Here is a 17,126-nt window from a genome sequence, read left to right as displayed (position 1 = left end):
GCAAGCACTGGGACAGAGTACTACATGTGCAACGGGTGTCAAACCTTCTGCTGGAATCTCTCATTGAGGCTAAGGGCAGCTATAATAATGATTAATAGAGCTAAGGCACACATCAATTTATAGCATTAGTTATGGGGATATTATATTGTTAAATAATAAATTATATTTTTTTTTCCAAGTTTAAAACTCAAAGTGTTTAGATTTTATTGGACCACCTCGTATGGTCTACGTTTGAAATTCATAGTTCCAGAAAAAAATCTATTTATCTTTGGATGCCCAACTAGATCTTCATAAGAATAACTATCATTGCTTTATATTCATGCATTTGTTGTATTCCTTACATGAGTTATGAATGGACAATAGTAGAACAAATGTCCTGAGTTGTCCCACTATATTCTACAGCACAAGCACAGTCTTTCCTCTGGCGTATTTTTGATTTGTTCACGTATAAGGACGTCGTTGCCATTCGGTACAAAACCACTTCTCCTTCAGATTCATAAAGGTGTTTCTCATAACCATATTCGCACCATTCATCACTTGTTCATTGGTTGAGATATCAAGCATTTGATCGTGTTCTCTCATTAGAATATTTGGAGAAGGTACTTCGGAAGCATTCATAAAAATTAAACTTTATTTTGGGAATTTAACTTCTTTATACGTTGGTAGAATGGAATTGGTGGTCTTAAAACTATATCAGAGAATAATATTTTGACTAACACTATTCTTTTCAGTTTGTTTTTTAGGTTTGGTCGATGCCTTTTTGATATTGCCTTATCCAATTGTAGTCCAATGGTGTTCTTGATATAGGACATCCCCCTTGACATATCCGAGAGTTTATTTTTTGGGATCATCTTGTCCTACACAATAAGTATTACTTTTAGCATAGAAGTCCATGAACTTGGCATATGTCTCCAATAAATTTTAAGTGTTTCACATATTTTAATAATTTTTTTTTCTTGGGTAACAAGGCTTATTTATTTTTCAATAACACATATATCTATATATATCTACTAATACAAAATACACTAAAGTTAAATTCAAGTGATAGAATTAAAAAAATCATATATCACACAAAAATAAAAACTTGTCAAAATTACTTAATTTTAGAGTTTGTTTATAAAAGGACTTTACGATTTCATTATGAAGGTGAAGTTTTACAGCAGATAAAATACCCAAAATGTCATAGACCGAGGAAGCACGTTTCGTATTACAAATATAAAGTAGCCATTGTAATCACTACATTAATAGTCTTCTTCATTTTCCAGAGTAAATGATAAGAAATCATTCATCTTCATGTAATATAAACAAAATGTTTCTTTTAAAAATTCGTCGTTGGCGTTATATATTGGACAAAGCGTCTTGTGTTGAAAGAGAAAATGATCGCTTGTCTTGTTCTTGGTCCGATAAAAGCGCAAATTTGCGTTTATCAACACAAAATAATTACAAACTTTCTTTTAGAGTATAAGACAGTTTTCTATAGTTTAGCCATTTTTCTGATGAAGATAGTTAATAATTTTTGAGAGTTATATATTCCCCTTTTCTCCAGATATTTGAGAAAAGGGTCCCATGACGGAGTTTGACTTGAGTGTCTATGATCTGAAGAATTCAGTAAATACAATCGAAGACGTAGTAACAGTGCAAGTCTTGGAACGGGTGCATAACTCCCATTAGTTAATTTGTATAGTTCGAACACCATTTACTTTACGATATCATTTGAATTTGCTGTTTCGCCTCCAAAATCGACTCCACTCTTACGAAACTTTTCCGACCTATGGGACTTTTCAAAAGAGCAGAAGATGTCAACGGCCCCACTTGATAGTGTTTGTGTTCGTTCTGTGTAAGTTTTCAACTTTTCCAGAACGTTCTCAGACCTCTATAGGGTTCATTTGTTGTCTATTTCTCTAAAAATATTTAGAGATGAGCACTCTAGAAATGGTCTTTAGTCAAAAGTTAGCCTATCCTGTAAGAGTTAATAGATTTTCATAAAACATTAAAGGAATGGCAAAAAGGCAGCCACATTTCAAAGGATTATGAATTATTTTCACTAATATATTTTTCCTTATTTAATTTTAAAACTTCAACTCCATCATGATAATCTTTGTGGAAAAATTTTTCACGTTAAGGAGTCACTTGTAACAAATGCATCACTATGTAAATTGTATATGTGTTCCAAGCAAGAATTTTCTCGCAGGTGTTAAGATTGAAAGTTGAAATAAAGCCACACACCTTCACAATCTTTTTGGTTATTTCTTTTAGATTTTTTTTCACACATTTGGTTTCAGTCTAAGGCCCTAATAATTTGATATTTTCTGTGTTAAAGGTTGACCATTCTTTTTCAATGATTCCATGATATTGCCTGAATATTTAAGTTTTCCAAGGGTTTATTTATAGTCCAGAACATTAGGGAAAAACATATAGTAGACGAAAATTTCTATAAAAGGGCTTAAATGTTTTTTTAGTGTACCCACACGAAAACAATCATAGTTAAGTTATCTGCCTAACAAAGACCCCTTGGGTGGGACGAATGGGGAAAAAAAACAAAAAAATATGTTTTTTGGATTTTTTGGATTAAAGAGTCAATGCACATAATAAAAAAACATAACTGAGGAAGGGTCCCCTTGTAGCATACCTCTTCTGTAATCAAATATAGCTGATTCGTTTCCATACTGAACTTTGGTTTGGCTAGGAGAGCTCCAGTGGTCTTGATGATATAATCACTAATTCCTTTTTTAAATAACTTTTCAATTATGAATTTGTGAAAAAGTGTTCAAAAGCTTTAGAAGAATCAAAAGTCATTAAAGAAACATTGCCAGATGATTCTTAAAGGTCTCCTACGTAAAAAAGTTTACTATCCAACAATTTATTTTTGATTTAGGATGTTATATCTGCTTCAAAACTTTGCTCAAGTTTTTTTTTCCGACTCTGTAAGAGTAACAACAAAAGTATCCCACCTGAATCTTGAGCTCATCATAAACATTGTTCACTCTTTTTGCAAGGACTTTAGTGTGAGATAGTTCTTTTTTTATTTTCCAAGGAAGGAATCTCCGGCGATGAACTGATAAATTGGCCCTTCAAAATTTAAGTATCATTTTCAGGTCGTGTTTGTAAAAGATAATCAAGTAGTAAGTTTCAATCAAATAGGTAAATAATATAAAATATTAATTATTTTTTCTCCAATGGTCATTCAATACGAATTTGATTAATTCATAAAGTAAGTGAATTCGAGTGTGTTTTGCACTCAGAGTAGAATAGATTTGGAATTGCATCATTCAAATTGTTGGATACAGAGGAATGGTAACAAAATACAATAATTCCAAAATATAGATTAAGAATAATTCATGTTTAGATGTGTGTAGTTTAAATGGATTTGTTAATGTTAATTTATTATTTTAAGGCTGACGATTTAATCTTATTTTTAAAGTATGATTTATGTCGTTTCTTGAGGTTCGATTTATAGTTCCAGAGTTAAATACAGCTACTTGAAATTTTGAGACTCTAAATCATAGATAAATATAAAATATACATCCTTTCTATTTCAAAATCCATTTGACTCTTTACGGAATACATGTAACTAATTTATTGCTTCATAAGAATTATATGTACCTAATTACTAAGAATTAAATTATTGTAATACTTTTAAGCTTATGAATGGAAATACAGGAAATCGATAGTGTCTGACTGATATTTCCAATTAGTTCCATTGTGGGACAAACAATAAGAATTTTGTTTATCCATATGAACTAATTACATAATCTATGAAACAGTAATTGAGAAATGATTCATATTATTTGAATAACACTTGTTCTAATCACAAATCCATTCAAATCCGTATTTAAATATATTAACTCTAACTAGATCCTATCTCAATTATATGTAAATACTTAAAATGATATTATTTGGAACCCTTTAAACTCATGAATTGGGGATATGTGCAATCTATAAACTCTGTATGAAGTGCTATTTACCTTCCATTTTCGAAACCAACATAATACATAAGTATCGTTATTAATTAATGACATCATTATTCAAAAATCAATGGAAGATAAATTATCTTATATTATCGAATGAAACTTACTTTATCATCTTGTACGTACACGATCTGGAGAATACGTTTGCTTTTAGACTTGAGGAAAGAAATTAACTTAAAAAACTCCACAATTAGGTGTAGATGGTTTTTTCGGCAGATGCTAAGAGCAAGGGTTACTTTCAATTAAAATTTGCGTAAAAAAGTCGACTTTCCCATGTTTTATACCACCCTTGGGAAGATATCAATTAAAAAGGTGTCCCCTAGATTAAATTGTATACAAGATATTTATGATTGTTTGGGGGATGAAGCTTTTGAGAGTTTGAAAAATGTTGAGAGACCAAGAGATGATATAAAAGTTTCATGCCCCAATATTGAATGACATTTGAAAGGTGTCAATGAGATGTTATCAAAGTTTTGTGAAGCTCTAGAATGGCTTTAAATAAATCGAAGTTTCGAAGTAAATAACAATGGATTTACTATTTCTAAAAACGAAGTAGCAATGAATGATAAGAAATTCAAAGGAATCCATGAGTATCCCACTCTAAGGAATATATTAGAATTAAGAATATTTCTCAGCATGGATAATTAACTAGTAAGATATGTAAAATAGTTAAGGAAACATGTAATACCCTTACAAGGTCTCTTACAAAACATTGACAATTTAAATTGAATCCGGTTCATGAAGAGGCATTTACACGTATAAGATTGTTACTACTATCCCTTGCAATTTCATCAGAGCTATAACAGATGCATCAAGGAGTTATGGATTTGGATTTGTCCTACAACAACAACAAAAAAATATGAAGTTTAGAAGCTAATCATAGGTTTAAATTGTTAAGAGAGTTAATCCCAGAACTTAATAATTTAGGTTAGGAAATGGCAAAGATCTGCTAAGAAACCGCCGATTTATAAAACCTTGTAAATCAGTTAGGTTTGAGTACCTTGGAGGTCTGATAGAATTATCTGTACAATGACTGTCCTGAAAGAGGGATTATGTGATATAACGTAAGCTGGCAGTTCATTGCAGCTTGCAATATTCATAAATATTCAAATAAGTATCTCTCCCTTGTTGTGAGTAGTAATATAAAATCTTTCTACCCATACTTCTCGTGTATATATGTGGTTGTACATACACTCAAAATTAATACATCACTCTTTTCAGATACAAAAAAAACTAGAAGTAGAACATGGTAATTTTATCAGCAATAACATAAAATGTCAAACCTAATCTAACAGTTACCTTGCATTAGTGGTTCATATCCAGTTCTTACTCAACACTAAACTCCATTTAGCGTGCCTTGACAATCCACCACCAGCGGTACCATAAATTATAAAACAGCTATTGTATAGGTCAAATTATTCCAAAGGAGGACAATGAAGTTTTTCCATTTCTTCGAACTTTACCCTAAGTACATTATTGTCTATTACTTTATGTGTTCCTTTGTTAATTTCAATGTTTGATTGAGTATCGTTGAGAAGTGTGTGGATATCATTTATAATTATTATGATTTGTAAAATTTAATAAATTTGAATCCATTTTATTTCACAAGTTTCACAATTAGAATCACAGTTTTATTTCACAAGGATCAACATCGTGATTGCACATAAAAATGCCCAGAAACTTTTCTTTATGAGTCCACCTATTAACTTCTTCCACCAAATGGCCGATGGGAACCTAATCAAAAGTTACCACTCGAAGATTACTCTGTCCATCGTCAGACATTCTTTCGTGGAGGGGGATGACATAATGCTCCAAATTATAATATTAGGTTAATTAAAAAGTGCTCTGTGTTTTTAGCAAGATGTCCTTAGTGAACTATATTTCACAATTAATACATAGCATAAAAAAAATTAAAGGATGCTTAAAGGTTAGCGTAAAATTAAAAAAAGTTCATATATGATTTTATATTTGATGAAGCCAGTTGTGTGTACAGCGTTCCAAAATGGAAGTAAAAAAACTGAAAATTTAATACATTCTTCATTATCACTATGACGAATGTGAAAGGACCAAAACAATTGGTGCTGTTTATGTGCCGGATACAGTATCTAACGCCACAACAAAGCGTGTGTTCCAACAAATCTGTTCTGTTAATATGGACGTAGAAATGGTCGATAAAATAATGAAAATTTGTCGAAAAGAATCGGCAAATGAGCAGTTATTCCATTGCCTAGGAAATGAAGAGAAACCAAAAAACCGTTTGGAACAAAATGAATAGAAAAATTCTAATTATGTTCATTTTATTTTCAAAATAAAGCAAAACAACGCTCAGAACTTTTTACTCCACCTATTATGTCTATTGGTTCTAACAATGAAATTAGTCCCTTTTTCTAGAAGACTAGTAATTTAATATCAATATGTGGTTATATAAATACAGTACATAGATGCTCTGTATGCTTTGTTGGCTCCAAGCTGTAATGCAAATATTTATTCAATTAAAAATTACCTCTTTTCTTTACTTTATACTTGGATATGAAAGTACGGGGGTCAACCCAGTTAATTTTAATACTTGAAACCTATTTTTAGATTTATATGGTTTATCTTTAGTAAATTACTTTACATTTTTATGTTAATTTTGCCTTACGTTTTTATTGGCCTAAGTTTGTTTATTTGATATTTAGGTGCGCTATCCTTTTTTCTAGTACTCCTTGGACAGGCTCATAGATTAACTTATTTTTAAGACTACTTTGATTTAATTCACATATATTGTTGAGTACAAAAGAAAGAAAGAGTGACTGGTTTAAATTTATAGGCCCTTTTCTTACAATTTAAATTTATATTTCTGCATGTTACCTCCCCCTATCCCCAAGTAAATGCTGTCCCATGGTGTAAATTTTATCCTTCATTGTATTCTTTAATAAACTTTTTTTAACCTTTTTATTGTTTCAAAATAACTATATAGTAAAAGAGATCATCCGCAATAAGTGATCATTTTTACAATTTCCTTAATGATAGCAGGATTCAAAGACTTGATATTAGCACATGAGTTGGTTCATTTCTTATTCTCAATCTTTTTCCATAAATAAAATCCTACAGGATTTTAATTTAGTTAGTTTGGTAGGCAACAATTGGGCTCCAAAAGAAATTGCCGAATTTCTCTTCATCCATTCAACTACAACCCTGACTGTGTGGGGTCGTGCACTATCCTTTTGTAAGGTTTAATACTTTCAAAACATTAGAACCCGTTTTTTTATGATATTTTAATAGCTGGGTAATAATTTTCACTGCGCAGTGGCTGTGTGACAATAATTAATCGTTAATCGAGGTTGATATTTTTTTATTTACTTTTGATAGAATAATTGTTATTGTCATCACCTAACTTTTTGGGTGTTACAAATACAAAATGACATATGTATAGTTGAGTTCAAAGGGAACAATACGGTAAGAACTGCTATTAACAATGAAATAATTCAATTACCGTCACTAAAATAAAAATATTTGATGAATTAATATTTTTAAATTTTTTTATTGTTGTAAACATTATTGAAAATATATTTAATAGTTTTTGAGATATTTGCACATAACTTCATTTTTTATGCTTATGTGTGATCAATAGTAAAGCATAAAATTAATCCTAGGTCTCCGTTTTATGTGGAACAATATGATAATTTCACCCATATTTGAAATAATCCTTTGAAGAAAGGTCAACATCAACCCAAGGATGATATAGAAGTAAATCCTTGATGATTTGCAGAAGGTAGTTGTTAAAGGAAATTGTAAGTAGTGTATTATTTCGAAATAAGGACCTAAATAGACTTCATAGAAATATATATTTTTACAAGAAAAAAAATATCAAATTTACCATATAACATAACCATGCAGATAACTTTTTTTTTAAACTCAACTTTTGTGGTCTGATATGAAATTTTTTTTTTTTTAGTTTTACCAAAGTTGTTTTTTTTTTCAAGGAAAAGTGAGGAATATAATCAAAAGAACACCGTTCCTTGATGGAGCGACGTAGCTTAATGGACAACGCATACGGGAGAAATTGTTATCTTTAACTCACTGTGTGTAGGTTAGCGACAAAGTAGTTCCTAGAGAAGGAAAAATACTACATATATATGGACTTTGAAGAAGATTCCTATATAAAATGGAGTAAATGTAACAATGTAATGTTTACTTATAATCAATTAGTGGAACCCCATCTGACAAATTAAATGAACATTAAAAAAATACTGTTTTTTTGTAAGTATAGTGGAAGAAAAACAAAATTTGTGTTATTTTTTTTATCCATGAGCATTAGTTCATTTATAAACATCAAATTATATTGAGATATTGGATGTTAATCGTATGTCATTCCACGAATTTGCAGCATATTTAATGCAATAGTAGTTTCTCCACAAATCTATTCCAATTCAAATGGTCAAAGAGCCAGTGGCAGTCAGAAAAAAAGGTCGCAACGATTTAAAAAAGTCAAGTTGGATTAAGAAAGGTAGAAATACAGACGAAAATTTTGTAAATGATTTAAACCTAGAAAGTTCTAAGTATTAGATTATTTATCTTTTGATTTATATTGAAAATCGGTTAAACTCATTGGCAGACTCCTGTTCTGGCTAATAAACATCCGTTCTTAGAAGCAGAAATATACTCGTTTATAAAAAATGATTAAAAGGATAAATAATTCTACTTAAACGTTTATTACAACTGATTCCTCTGTACTAAGGCTTACAATACCTCAAATTACCTCTTAATGAGTGAGTTTTGAATATTCATAAAATTATATTAAATAATAGCAAAATAACCAATAATTCAAATAATGTAATTTACCACAAAAACCAAAACCAATTGCATTATTGCAAAACTAATGTTCCTCAAAATCTGTTTGCATCAAATATGTCGAGGAAAAGTTGACAAAGTTTTTCAATTTTTTTACTATCATCTGCATCATATTATAAAATAAAAATTACATTTTGTAGTTTTAGTTTGGTTGGTGTTTGAGAAATGGAAAATGTGAGTACTGTCTCATTTGTTCCTTTACTGAGAAGTATAAACATTGATAGGTAAGTGTTCATGTAACAGCAAGCATCTTGAACAAGAAGTCAATACTTTTAAAATGATAAAAATAAAGTCTTACCTTTTGTTCCTTGATGAGTTCCTCGAGGTTGTTGTCATCTGAGATGGGATTCATTCGGGAATCCCATGCTTCCATACGACTTAACCATCCTTCTACATCCTTCTTACAGCACTCGAATTGCTCATTATCAACGATTAAGTCCTCTAATTCATTTTTTCGAGCTGTTACTTTGGATGACGTGTCTTCCCAATGTTCTCTGAGTTGTGTAACTGTAATCGAAAAGTAAAAAAAAATGTCATTAAAATCTACAAATGTAAAATAATCTCTATAATGTATAATCTACATAAACAATGATTCAATATGAACCTTCGTCAAATTTTCTATAGGGATGAACAATGACGGATGAAAAGCGCTTATTGCTAGCTTTTTTCCCTTTGTATCGTGGATACTCTAAATTTATAGGCTTTTTCCTCAAGGATACCTCTACAAATCCCCCATTATTGGGCATCATCATTACTCCTTTAGTAACGTACAATGATTGATCTTGTGTGTCCCTTGGAGATTGAATTTTAGGATCGTTGGACATGCCTTGTTTTGCGGCGGCAATAGTTTTATCTGATGTATTTTTAATTACTTCTTTCGTGTGATTAATCTTAGAAGATGTAGTTTTCGCCAATTTTATTGTTTTTTCAGAAGTTTTTTGCATAAGTTCTTTGGAATTCAGCACTTTGGAATCAATTTTGGTAGATGCAGATTTAGCCATACTTTGGGATTTTTCCGTTGTATGTTTTATTATTGCTTTAGTGTGTGCAATTGTTGGATCGATTTTAGAAGATGCGTTTTTTTGCTATGCTCACTGTTTTCTCTGAACTACTGTGTATTAAATCTTTAGTATTTTGCATAGTGCAATCCACCTTAACTGACGCATTTTTAGCAAGACTCACTGCTTTTCCAGATGTATTTTTGATATATTCTTTTGTGTGCACCAATGTCGGATCAAGTTTAGAAGATGTAGTCTTGGCGAAAGAAGCTGTTTTCTCAGATGTACTCTTTATCAATTGTATTGTATTTTGAAATGCTGGATCAATTTTGTTTGATGGATTTTTAGCAAGGCAAGTTTTCTTCTCCGATGACATTTGGATCAATTCCTTTGTATCATTCAAGGAGGGATCAATTATGGAAGTGTCATTTTTGACATCTGACTTAGTTTTTACTGATGTCTTCTTGGTAGAATCCTTAATTGAATCCATCCTAGGATTTCCATGATTCATTTTCCCCATTATTTCTGGCATACTTGCCAATTTCTCCTTCGTAGAGTTGAATGTAGAATCAATTTTTGTGGTTGCATTTTTAGCCATACGCTCGGTTAAGATCACCGTTTTGGCTAAGGTTTTGAATTTCAATTTACTATGTTTCTTATGTGACTGATCCTCAGGGGTCGGTAATGAAGTTTTAGAATCCGAGTATTGAGTACTAAGTTCTTTTGTTTGATGAAGAGCTTCTGCAGTCTCAATTGATTCTTCATGATTCAGGCACTTTTCATTCTCTAACTGAACAGGGATAATCAACGAGGATTTTCTCCGTGGAAATTTGGCCTCTATAATAGCACTAATTGTATCAGCTATTTCGTCTTCATTCATATTTGGGTTATATATATGTATGTTGATATCATTAACTTAAGTATCTACTCCGTTCTTTTTTTTTTAAAACACAGATGATTTTTTTCCCAAACACATAAATTTACTCAAATCTTAGTACACAAATACTACTCTTTTTCTTTAAAAAAACTACAAGATTTACTTGTAACGCCAATTTTCTTAACTTTCCTTTAGAACAGCTCCGAGTGTGTGTATTACATATGTTTGATAATTCATTTACCTATCATATTTGTCGCTATGTAGGAAGTCATGTACTTAACATACACATAAACATTGATGTGGTTAAACAAAAAAACATACTTATAGAAATAGACAATAGGGGTCGTTGTTATTGAACTGGATTTTTAAAAAGAACCTTGCTTTCTCTTTGATAAGTGCTGCTCTCTATATATTTATTATAAAACATATTCAATGTTATGAAATATGATGTACATAAACCTCAGGTTGAAAATTCTTATTATCTATTAGCGTAAAATTTTTGTTGTTGTTGGTAATCAAAACAGTGATTTTATTTTTCTTTCATTCTTGAGGGGATAACATACCAGGCGGTACATTGAAATCTGACCACTTACTAACTCAATAATGAATTAAAATTGAGTGATTGAAATTAATTCAAATTTTGATACGTTCAAACAGAATTATTTACAATACAAAACGAATCTGAGCGCTTAGAGTACGTACAAGTCGAGAAAATGACAATGGAACGTTATCAACAAATTTCCATTCGTGCATTTCAAGCAGTTTGGCGTCTCCAAGACCACCGTCTACGCCGTTACTCTGTAAAAAAGGCCAAATTGGATCAGGATGAGTTAAAGAAAACAACCAACGCCAATCCCTTCAAGTCCCTGTGGGACCATGGAAGAGATCACGGGGTTCCACAATAGAATGTCTACAAAGCTATGAAAAAAGTCAGTGGAGAGAACCTTCTGAGGGTGGGATACCGGCAATGAAAAAAATCCTTCCCCTCCGTTGCAAGATTTTTTTGAATGACTCTTTTAAATATATTTTTTAAATTTTTGCCCACCCTACAGCACAGATGCCAACCCCTTTTACAACACTTTCGGTGTACTTGTCGAGGGGAATACCTGCTGTGTCTGTTATTGAAACACCAATGCCCTAAATGTCACTGTCAAGAGCCCTTGTACTCCATGACAGAGGACTACATCTGCAGTGAGTGCCATCCTTTCTACGGCCACCTGGAAGCCATCATTGTCAGTAAGGACGGCTACATTTACAATTAAAATAACTCAGGCACACTTCTATTTATGGTATTTATTTTGTTGAAATTTTCTCTTTTATTAATACATTATATTCTTTTGTAGATTAAAATTCAAAGAGTTCAGATTTTGAATGGACCACTCAGAATACTATAAAGTGCAACCACGTGTGCACATGAATAACCCAATGCCATTGAGGATTTGTTCTTCGAGTTATAAGAGTAAGTTGCAGTTGGACTCGTAAGTAAAATTGAAGATTGATAAGGGAGTAATTTCTGTATGTATCCTTCTGTAATAGAGAGTGGATCTTCCGTTTTTTTATTCCCTTATATAACTTCTGCAATAGCTATTTTAATAGAAGCTACTCTCCTATAAAACATTTATTATATTTTTGTAATTAGCCAGTCAATTTTTGGTTTCTTTTTTAATACATACCGAAAAGGCTTACCGTTCTACCTATAGCACTGCGTAACTTAAGTAACATAATAAAATATAACAACTGTCAATTTGTCTACTTTTTCCCCATAAGGGCTGTTAACAATTTTTGAATAATTACTCTGTTGTTGGAAACAATTGGATTACCAGTAATTTTTCACACTTTCTTTTCAAAAGAAAGGTTGTTAGATTATACATTGAAAGTAATGACTTGATAGAACTCCATATTGTTGATGGAAAACATAATTTTATATATTATATACATTGTATATCCACAACGCAGATAAAACTCTATAGAAGGAAATTGAGGAGAATAATCAATTTCTATGCTTTCTACCTATTTATTTTTACCCGTCATAGAAAATATCGCATCAAGTTTCAGCGTCAGTTTCTCGTAAGAAAAAGTTATTTTATTTGAAAAAAGAAAAAAACAGAGATTGAATTGATTCTTCTTTAACCTTAAATCCTATAGCAACTTTTGAAATCAAAATGCTGGAATAGGTTCGCATATATACCTAAATTTGTTTTTATAGAATTATTTTTATTAGAAAGTCGACACCTATTGTAAATAGATAAAAAAAATATGTATGCAGTTATTTTGATTCGAACCAAATACCACTTTGTTTCAGAGAGTCAAGTAATTTTCCCCTCAAATTTGACATAAGTAGAGAGTATATTTCTCGTATCAATTTCCAAATTAACCATATGATCATATATTTTGAGGATAAATCCACTTTAATTATATAAAATCAACTCTTACTTTAATTTTTGGTTGATAGTAGGGACACAACTTTTACGTCGCGTTCGATCTTGTTTCTAATCGAACGCAAAAGACAGAAGAATCTTATCGCTAATGACGTCATCTTAAATATGAGCCAGTAACGTAATTTTTGATCTAATTTGACTACTTGAGATATATTATTACTATGACATGCTTATAAGAATGAGAAATACTTTAATTATGAATAATGACTAACTATAATCAAGGATGTAGGACACTTGAGGTATTAATAAGTGATCAATTCAAAATGTAAAATACTGTTAATTTAATAATTTTATTATGTAAAGGGTATTATATATATGAGACGTCTGTCAATAAGCAATAACAGAGACAGAACCGATTTTTTAATAATAATCCGATACAACTTAAAGAATATTAAGAATAGCTCTGAGAAGACCAAAAAATAAATTCCTAAAATACCTTCTTTACTTTTACTAACAAACATGATTTATTATGAGAAATGATGCAGGCGAATATCACTTTGATGGCCCATGTGATGTTCTTTTGACATCAGTTCTAAAATTCAATAACTGAAGCCATGCCAAAATTACATTCCCAGCCTTTATAGGTGGTCACTTGTATTATGGCGTTTTTTCTAATCCTACAAATTGTAGGTGCGGTAAAATGAAATTAATGGGTGAAACAAAAACTTTAACATTATCAAATCTTATTCAAAAGAAATTTTTTTTTTTTATTCAGTTTTAAAAAAATCAGGGATTTCATTTTACTCCAAAATTTATTTTATATAAACTTGAAGAATCCTCACATTGTTCACCGATATTCAAACATTGATATGAAATATATATCATAAGGAAACATTCTTATCACAAGGTTTGTTATATTACTTTTTGAAAATAGATACATAAATAGCCCATGAAAGTATATTTGATAGATGTGTAGGTAAGTAACAGCCCGGTTAAATACGTTACTTTTTTTATTCCGGCACAGAAATGGTTAATTGTCAGTATTTCCATACTTTTTCAGCTAAAAATAAACACAACAAAAAAAGTTGCCAATTCACATTTACTTATAAGACAATTCTCGAGATTTATGTCTGGGATGGGGAAGGGAATAGCTCAGAAATTTGATACAGTGTCTATTTAAAAAAAAAAAAAAACAGTTTTTGTTCTTCATTTTATTTTGATTAGTAGTTAAACAACAAAAAAACAACTTATGATTTGATGGAGATGACGTTATTGGTAAATAATTTACGTAGGGAGTAATGAAATTACTAATATCCGTTTATAATTGTACTATTTTAAATGGGTTTGTTTCCCGGTACCTCTTTAATAACTAAAACACTATATTAGATTGAAACAAATAGATAGTTGAATAGAAATGATAACATATGTGACATAAAACATTTACTTTTTTTATAAAATATTTAACAGAATAAACATTTTTATTTAATTTATAGAATCTTTTTTTTTCCACATGTATTCTTTATTTTAAATCAACGCAACACCCTAATTAAATAATTTCAAACGATCTATTTTTATAATATATGTAAGTTTTATTTTCCTGTTCTTTTTTTAAGATGATTTACTTTTATTTAGCAAAAGTATTAACATCAAATTATAAAACTTTTATGCACAAGGTGATTTTAAATTATATATTTGACAAGTCAAAAATGAAGTAGAAGATCTTGTCTTTTGCAAACAATGTAATTTATGTAAGTCAATAATGTTTAAGAACACTATTCTAGATTCCATATTTATTTATGTATATACATATATATAAGATTTTAAAGTAAGTTATACAAGAAAAAATAATGAAACATTTTTATTTTATTTTTCTTATCCTTGACTTAGAAGTTTTCTGAATTGACATGAACTAATTTATTTTGTGATTAATGTCATGTTAAGTTTTCAAATGGATAAAGTTGTGTTCTTTCTAAATACAGAATTGTATAATAATTAAATTATTGATTGCTCTACTAGAAGGTTAGGGTTAGTATTAAAAATCCAGTTAATGTACCCTGTAAACAACTGATTTGCAGTCCATTTCTAGGTATATGGAGAAAAAATAGTTTTGATGGACACCCGAGGCAATTTTTTTTGAGTAAAAAATGAGAGAGTAGACTCTACAACGCCTAAGACAATGATTACGGCTTCTTTTTTTTCTGAAGACATGTATCATGGATCCTGAGACATTGTCTGGATGTTCCGTTGTGATGAAAGAGCTATTCTGTTTATGTACACTGTCATCCACAGTGAATTTTTTTAATATTATTCTTGCATTGCACGAATCTTTTTCACTATTTCCATGTCTCAGCTTGCTCTGTTCAACGGTATGATGTCATGTTGTTCTCCTTAGTGACTTATCACCAATATCATTCCGGATTGCACTAGATAAGTTCACCCCTGAATGAAGGTGAAGCTTGTTTTTTTCTCAAATTTGAAAAATGTCAATTTGCGAGGGTCGCTAATTTTTCCTTATGGGCGAAAGAGATCAACATCTGACTCTGAATATCAACAAAACGTTTTGTGTTACAACAAACTGTATATTACAAGAAACTTAGTTAAAGAAATTAACAATCGAGAATATTTTCTTTTTTTTAACATTTGGTTTTAATTCGTCAAAAACGCAAGTAAAGATTCTCATTACTTGCGTTTTTGATATATGTATATCTATCTGCTCGTAAAAGAAATATTAATCATATTTACAATTTATGTTACCAATATGGTTAGGAATGGTCAATTTATTACTTGAAGTACTTAGAGCAGGTTAAATTACAACAAATATAACCTTTTTCTTACCTTTTACTCATCTTAAAAAAAAAAAAGCCTTTATAACCGAAGTTCATCATCTTTTATATACAAAATCTTTGTAGTAATCGTAATTAAAGACAATTAGAGGGTAGTCTTAGTTGAAAATTAACATTTTGCAGCAAAATTATTATTGTATAAGCTAAATAATTATCACAACCTTTATTATTATTTTATTTTTTTTCAATATTAAAATGCTAAGTATTTTCCTAATTTATTATTCCTCTAAATTTTTAATATAACGTAATAAATTTCTAGTAATTTATATTGCACATATGTTTATTGAATTAAAATTTTAAAAGAGTATTTTTGCTTGAATCAAAGACATATAAGCTTCGATGATCTTCGACCACTCGGAGGTGGAATTGGAGCTATAATTCATCAGATGTTAGTAGAACCATATATTCTTTAATGAGACCGACTCGTAGCTCAGTAGGATCATTGAAATTTTTTTAAATGAATGATAGTCTCAAGAGCTTGTCGGTAGTCATATATATCATTCCATCAGTCAAAATCATCTCAAAGATTTTTTTTTTTTTTTTTTTTGGAGAAGCAGACTTTGAAACTATTTTTTTAATTTTTCTGTATCGAAATCATACACGTTTTTGTATATTAATTATTTCAAGAGTAAAGAAGTGCAATTACTCAAATTTTGTATGGCCTTTATTATCCGTCTTTTTATTTCTGAACTTAATACACTGTCAAATAAAGCTAATCCAACAAATTCCTTGGACAAGTGCTTGATTATTATTATTATTTTTTTTTTTTTTGATGGCGAGATTTTCATGTCTGAATTAATAGATGAATACTGAAGGAGGGATTTAATTAAATTCATGTCATTAAATATGTTTTCCTAGTTGTTTTTTAAGGAAAAACTCAAGCTCTTGCAGTCCTACCAGCATTTAATTTTGATATGTAAAATAACATGCCTTGAATTTGATCACGTATTGTCTATCAAGAAAAATTTGAACAAAATTAAAGTGTTTAGAAATTATATCTTTCTTGAAAATATAATAAGGTTTAATTACTATACTTATTAATTAAAATTTATCTATTAAGACTTGTTTTATCAAGTAAAGGTCAGAAAAAGGTCAACATCAATCCAATTAGTACTTTAGTAAAGTCTTTTTATTCAAAAAAAAAAAGATTAGAATAAGGTCGTAAAAGGTCAAATTTATCCTAAATTAAGTGAACTTTTCTATTTTGGGTAATAAATTAACAATTTCTA

General features: G+C 30.1%; 1 protein-coding gene across 6 annotated transcripts in view; it reads right to left on the bottom strand.

Annotated features, from left to right (window-relative positions):
* Positions 1-17,126, bottom strand: part of LOC121129164 (dystrophin) — a 371,133-nt gene that overhangs the window by 166,762 nt on the left and 187,245 nt on the right. For 5 of the 6 annotated variants that reach the window (XM_071893614.1, XM_071893615.1, XM_071893616.1 and 2 more), the window contains one exon: positions 9,100-9,308. In XM_071893614.1, coding sequence (XP_071749715.1) covers positions 9,100-9,308 — 209 coding nt within the window. Of the gene's footprint in view, positions 1-9,099; positions 9,309-9,405; positions 10,807-17,126 lie in introns of those variants that run through there. The other variant, XM_040724845.2, reaches the window with a different exon arrangement.

Source organism: Lepeophtheirus salmonis, chromosome 14 (genome assembly GCF_016086655.4).
Source record: "Lepeophtheirus salmonis chromosome 14, UVic_Lsal_1.4, whole genome shotgun sequence".
Classification (NCBI taxonomy): Eukaryota; Metazoa; Arthropoda; class Copepoda; order Siphonostomatoida; family Caligidae; genus Lepeophtheirus; species Lepeophtheirus salmonis.
This window is presented reverse-complemented; position numbering and strand designations above follow the sequence as displayed.